This window comes from Anopheles darlingi, chromosome 3 (assembly GCF_943734745.1).
Source record: "Anopheles darlingi chromosome 3, idAnoDarlMG_H_01, whole genome shotgun sequence".
Lineage (NCBI taxonomy): Eukaryota > Metazoa > Arthropoda > Insecta > Diptera > Culicidae > Anopheles > Anopheles darlingi.
In genome coordinates this window covers 29,168,439-29,174,888 of record NC_064875.1, presented here as the reverse complement: position 1 = coordinate 29,174,888, position 6,450 = coordinate 29,168,439, and the positions used below count along the sequence as shown (strand labels likewise).

General features: G+C 41.5%; 1 protein-coding gene across 1 annotated transcript; it reads left to right on the top strand.

Annotated features, from left to right (window-relative positions):
• The first annotated feature begins 823 nt into the window (after window positions 1-823).
• LOC125954391 (chymotrypsin-C-like) lies at window positions 824-2,784 on the top strand. The gene is made up of 2 exons (XM_049684639.1): window positions 824-1,877; window positions 2,311-2,784. Exons 1-2 carry the CDS (start codon window positions 1,019-1,021, stop codon window positions 2,730-2,732), a joined length of 1,281 nt encoding a protein of 426 aa, XP_049540596.1. The 5' UTR covers window positions 824-1,018; the 3' UTR covers window positions 2,733-2,784.
• The last annotated feature ends 3,666 nt before the right edge of the window (window positions 2,785-6,450 follow it).

Here is a 6,450-nt window from a genome sequence, read left to right as displayed (position 1 = left end):
TTTGATGATTAGCCGTGGCCACACGGGGCGAAAACTCTAGCGCAAACGAAAAAATTAATGCCAAAACGTTTACGCTTGCCGTTTACATGCTGTCAAACGATTATTGGTCCGTGGAGCGTAAAACCTAGCGTAAAAGCTTTTTGCAAACGGTAGGGCTCACAATATGTTCTTTTTGTGGTTTACATCGACAGTGAGTGATCATTGCTAGTGTATTCAATCCTTTTCTTCAAAAAAACGATTTTAATTTCCTCAACCCGGCCATGTAAACATATCGAAGCGCAAAAGTTTTGGCATTAATTTTTTCGTTTGCGCTAGAGTTTTCGCCCCGTGTGGCCACGGCTATTCAACAACGGATAAAGTTTAAAAATAGATGCTTCAGCTTGTGGAGAAGAAGAACTAGTGACGGCAGAAAAAGCAGTTAATTTCATGACCAGCAACCGATACCATTCGACATCACAGCTATTAGTACACTGCATCCATTTTCCGATACTGAAAAATATATTTTTTCGGCATAACACTTTTTGGCTATTAAAGGCACTTCACGCCCATGCAGCCAAAGTGGTCGTGCTCTCTGATATGCCGAAAAGATGACTTTCAGCTCAAGACATGTAGCTACAAAAGTGACCCATTTGTGACTTCAAGTCGAGCCAAAATGAAATGGCGCAATTTTCAGCAACATACCGCAAATGGCTTAGTCGACACGTGGTGAAGTAGACACGTCGTGACGCTTAAAGCGGCCGCATTGCATACCGCTTGTCATACGGGTATAAATTAGAAACTACCGGAAATTGTGACAATCCTTTACATCAAATTATAGGCGGCTCCAGCATCGAGATTGATCTCGATAAACTGTCCTGCAACATATGTTCCAATACAAGCGACAATATGGAATACGCGGTGCTAGCAGCATATTCTGAGGCGCTCAGCAGCACCTTGAGCAAACCTTATCACCTCCCAGCATTCACTGATCCGCGACCGACGTTTCATTATACAGCAAGACATCGAGACAACCAGAACCATGATGCTGGTTTGCCTATGTGTGCTAGTGCTCGTAAATTGTAGTTTCCTGGCTGTACAAGCCACTACACAGTGCGGTGTGAGACAATTGAAGGTTCGTCGTTTATTAACAAACGGTTACGATACACAACCCGGAGACTATCCGTGGCACTCCGCTATTTTTCACCTAAAACCAAAACGAGAATACGTTTGTGGAGGCACTATAATCTCCCCTAGAGCGATCGTCACATCGGCCCACTGTGTAACCTTACCGAATCGAAATGTGGTGCGTGATGTGGATGAGTTGTTAGTGAAGCTGGGCCTATACACACTGCTAGAGGATACGGAATCGGTCCAGGAACATTCGATCGCTCGTGCTACCATGCACAACGCATTCACGCACGAAGCCTTCCAAAATGATATTGCTCTACTCATTACTCAGTCCCAGATCAACTTCGACAGCTATGTGCAGCCCGCATGTTTACCTAAGAGATCGTTACTAAGAGCAGCAGTTCCGGGTATCGTCTTGGGATGGGGATACACAGAAGATTTGAATGTGGCAAACGTACTGCGCGCAGCATCGGCACCGATCGTGAGCCACCGTGAATGCCGTGAGAGTAATTCGGTTGCATATGGCAGTCTGCTGGATGAAACAATGTTCTGCGCGGGATGGCGCAACGGTACTAATCCTTGCAACGGAGACAGCGGTGGTGGTCTGTTTATGCAAACCGATTCCGGTAGGTGGATTCTAAATGGCATCGTTACCGTCACTGCGGCAAACAAACAAAACGAAAACGCTTGCAGCACATCAGATTACACGGTGTTCGTCGATGTAGCAAAGTACGTCACATGGATTGATCAGCAGCTTCAGATCCGCCGTGGTACGTATTGTAATGGGGATTCACCTAACATGATTCAAACAAATGTGTATGTGTACGGTAGCCGAGTATTGGTTCGAAAATAAAGCGTCAATAGATTGCTGATTACGGCGGGAGTCCCCGTAGCCTCCTCAAGACGGACCGTGTGCGCGCATAAATGCACATCGTTAGCACAGATGGCCGTTTGGCGATGAGAAGCAAATCCAGTTCAGTTTGCTCGTTGGTCTGCGATGAAGAAGATCATGCTTCACGTGAATATGAAGTTCGTGGTTGTGCTCGTTTTCCTTGTGCTGTACTTTGCCTTCGCGAATGCTATAATCTACGATTACGATGAACAGAGTAGGAAATGTGTTCAATGTTTAGCCCGAAAATAGTATTGTGATTCCATAATGTGTTGAATATTGAAGTTTTTGTATTTTATTCTCGTTCCTTGTAGCTCCTACCACAAAAGGGTGCACCTGTGATTCCCCTAAAAGCAAACGGTATGTGGTGCACAACAATAAACCTGTAACATTCTTCGAAGCGTGGAGATTATGCCAACATCTCGGACACGGACTTGCTACCATCACCAGCAAGGCTGATAGTGAATTAATTGCGGCGGCTATCAATACTTCGAGCTCTACTACCGGGCCTTGGTGGATCGGTGGCACCGATCTTGGCAATGAAGGAATATTTACGTGGATTTCCACAAATAAGCTGGTCGGGCACGGAACAGGGTACCTCGATTTCTCGCATCACCAACCGGATAATCATTCCGGCAAAGAACATTGCCTGGAAATAGGTCGATGGGGTGGTGTTGCTTGGAATGATGCCCCTTGCGAATTTAAGCAGAATTACATTTGTGAATACATTTCTTAAAGTTTTGTGTCCTTAAATGGTTGAATAAACTGGAAGAACTCGATTGATTAGGTGAATAGTCTGCTAGAGAAGCATCCATTGGAAACGAGTTTACGATTGATCGATTAGAGATGTAGAGAGATCGATCAATTGATTGGCGATAAACAATCTGCTCATTTAATTAAAAGTGCATTTATGTTTTCAAGAGCTAAACAATAATTAATATTTATATTTGAACTGTAATACGGTAGTTAATTTTACTACCTCCAGTTTAATCTGGCCTTACTTAACATTATGAACGAATTTGATAGGAAAATCTTTATATTTCATCTTTAAAGCCAGGTAATTAGAAACTTTATATAAAGTTCTACCATCTAGATGGACTAGGATAGAACAGCGATATTGAAATAACATGAATCGTCATTCTCTATACTCGAGATGACCTTATATTAACTTATTACCTCCAGAGGAGGGAAATAACGAAACCAGCAAAGCCGAAAGACCAACTACAGCTGAAGGAAAGCTTACACTGTTGCTGTATACGTACTTCGGGCAGTCGCAAGGACAATGCAAGAAAATATAATAGAAATAACGCGATTGATAGTTCAAAACATATATTTTATTAAAATCAGTATATAACAGAAATGGTTATACTCTTGATATGTAATATTTCTTATTCTATCCTGTTTAACATTTAATATTTTGTTCTTAATGTCCTACCGTTATCAATTTTAAATAGGAAGCTAAACGTCCTCTGCAGTGCGTTTGAAAATCTGCAATAAATTTCTCCCCATCCATTTCATCATTGTGCGGTGCAGCTTCGCCGAAAGCAAAATAAAAATATCTGCTAACTATTGACACGATAGCATCAAACTTTGATTTTGTGATCATAACGATTATGTCTTCGATACCGTTGGTAACGTGAATCTTTTTTCTTAAGCCAAAGTTTAGTGCAGTTTCCATCCATACAACGTGTCCCATCAACTGTGCTTCCCGGAACGCTGTATTGCCTAATCTATCTTTAATGGAAAAGTCTGGCGAATACTCGAGCAATACGCTAAGAATGTCTGCTCCCGGTCTGAGCACGGAGAAGTGAAGTAAAGTTCTTTGATGAACGTTTTTTGCGTTCAAAGTACTAACGTCCGCTTCTAGCAACAGCCTAACTGCCTCCCTAGGGTTTTGTAATCCACCACATACAGCCATCATTGCTGGCGTAAGACCTACGCAGTTCTGTACATTTATCTTTACTTTTTTCTCTATCAATATTTTCATCACGTCTAACCTATCACACATGATGGCATGATGAAGCAGTGTGTTTCCATCCCCATCATCATGTTCCCAAAGATTAGCCCCTTTGCTGCATCTCAACTCATTCTCTATGCAGTGATCAATCAGAAACAAAGCAACCGTCCGATCGGCGGTGTATTGGAATGAGAAATGAATCCCAGCTAAGGACATAGCATTTTCCATCAACAGTGGATTCGCTCCTTCGTTGCAAAGCAATTGTAAAATTTTCTTCGCATCTCCCATAGTTGCTTCTTTCTTACGTTTCGCTGTCTGATTTGCGATACCTTGCTGATCTGTGTTTGCTTTCTGTTCACAAATATCGCTTTTCAACTTACTTTTAAGCTTAAGCGCTTTTTCTGTTGCATCTGGAAAGCAACCGTGCAGGGGTGTTTGTCCATTTTCAGTGATAAAGTTGACGAACGATTTGTTGCTTACGTTCGCATCAAGGATAGCAAATATCGCACAGAACCCATTACTTAGCCGAACAGCACATTTTGTGAGCGACCCTGTCTTACTAACAAGAGTTAATAGCATCGCCTGACTTGCACTATCGTTGAAGAAGTCCGGAATAGGGTCGCCAAATCGGTAGTTTTCCATATCCCAAGCAAGCTTACCAAAGTGCGCAGTAAATGGTTTATCGATACCCTTCTTTACAGGCGTATAAAACACACTCGTATTGCTAGTAACGGTCTCCGTCAAAATTGGTGTATTCAACACATCCGTCTTAATTATACTTTGTATTATTTGCTCACAATATTTGCAAAGATCGCTGTATTTCTGTATGTCTTCTAAATTATACCGTTCTTCTGTGGTAGCAGCGCTTCTACGGAATATAATCCACTCTAATCGTCCGATTCCGTCCACTAGCTGGGTAGATCGGCAACGATCTAGCAGGAGTTTCACACACTCCAAATCAACAGCCTCAATCGCTTGATGGAGTGCTGTTGCCTTTTGTAGCGTCGGTTGTTGTAGATATGCTAAAGTTTTCCATTTACTTATTACACGCATAGGGAACGCCAATGGCTTGTGCGTGGCGGATTCATTCAGATAGTCCCACTTGGCTGTGACCTTTGCCAGTTTGTCCATTATAAGGCCGATCACTTGCTGATCTGACGCCTGTATAGCTGCTTGCAAAATCGAAGAACAATCTAAATAATCAAACCCAATTCGTTCGAGAACGCTCAGCAATTTTCTATTTGAGGAATTCCGCGAAATGGCTATGGCCATCGGATGAATCATTTGATCACTATACCGATACTGATGACTTATTTGCGCAACGTCCATACACTTTGCAGCCGTGTTCAATATCTTTCTGCATCCATTATAGACCAAGTATTGCAAACATGTTAGATATTTCATAGGTTTTTGATGCACAACTCTATTCAATGATTTGGCTATATCCGGCGATTCAATTATATATCGCACGCAAGGCCAATTTTCGTTCCTAATATTAGCATACAAAACCTCAGTCCACATTGATTCATTGTTTGCCGAAATCAGCTTATGTTTAAGGGACAATTTGACAAGTTTTACGCTTCCAAATAGTTTTAAACTCTGACCAGTCATCGATACAATAGTATCGCTGTGTGACGAAACTGCCAGCTTTTCTAATATGTATTCTACGATGTCAACATTATTAGAAAGTAATGCAATTAAAAGGAAGGGATTGTAATGTTTAACACCTACATTTAACAATAATTTTTCGGAGATGCTATTCCAATGCAGTTTTATTGCATAGTAAATAGCTTCATGGTATTGTATCTCTGCTGTGAACTTGGTAAGACGATTACTAGTTTCTTCCATACCGAATATAATAGCGGCACAGAAAGGATGCACGTTTAAAGATGATTCATATTTTTTTGGCAAAACGGAAGAATCAACGTTTGAAACGAATTCCCGTACAGCACGATCATTTCCACACCGTACCATATGGTGTAAATTTTCCAAAGCATTTTTTCCACTGGAAAACATTGGCCATCGATTATCCCGTTTAAGTTCGTCTACTAAACTAGGCCAATAATAAAGCTCATGCGGAATCACGGATGCACTGTCTGAGATCGAATGTAAATCAAAGGCAGTTGCATAGTCAGCCCTTAGAATGGCAGCTAAATTGCGAAACTCGACGGAAACAATGTTTCTCGAAAATCCTTCAAGATAACCATCGAATAAAGCGGCCACATAATTCGATATCTTGCAAGCATACAAACAATCGTTGCATTGAGACGATTGGCTTTGCTTTATGCGACAACACTTTTTGGGTAAAAAATGACCAATATTCACCTCACAACCGGTCCGTAACGTATCGAACGTATTATTTAAATTTTGTTCTCGTATCGCTTTTAACAATCGACATTGCTGATCGAGTTGGTAAGTTGTGCAGCTATTGTTGGTTTCTATTGCCAGTTCATTGACAGTTTTCGGGTCTTGGAAGAGGTCGATTTTACTTTCTATT

Bases quoted from the DNA above. Each gene is read 5' to 3' on its own strand.
- LOC125954391 (XM_049684639.1), top strand. From the start codon at position 1,019: ATGATGCTGGTTTGCCTATGTGTGCTAGTGCTCGTAAATTGTAGTTTC. The intron at 1,878-2,310 runs GTACGTATTGTA...CGTTCCTTGTAG, and splicing joins GCAGCTTCAGATCCGCCGTG to CTCCTACCACAAAAGGGTGC.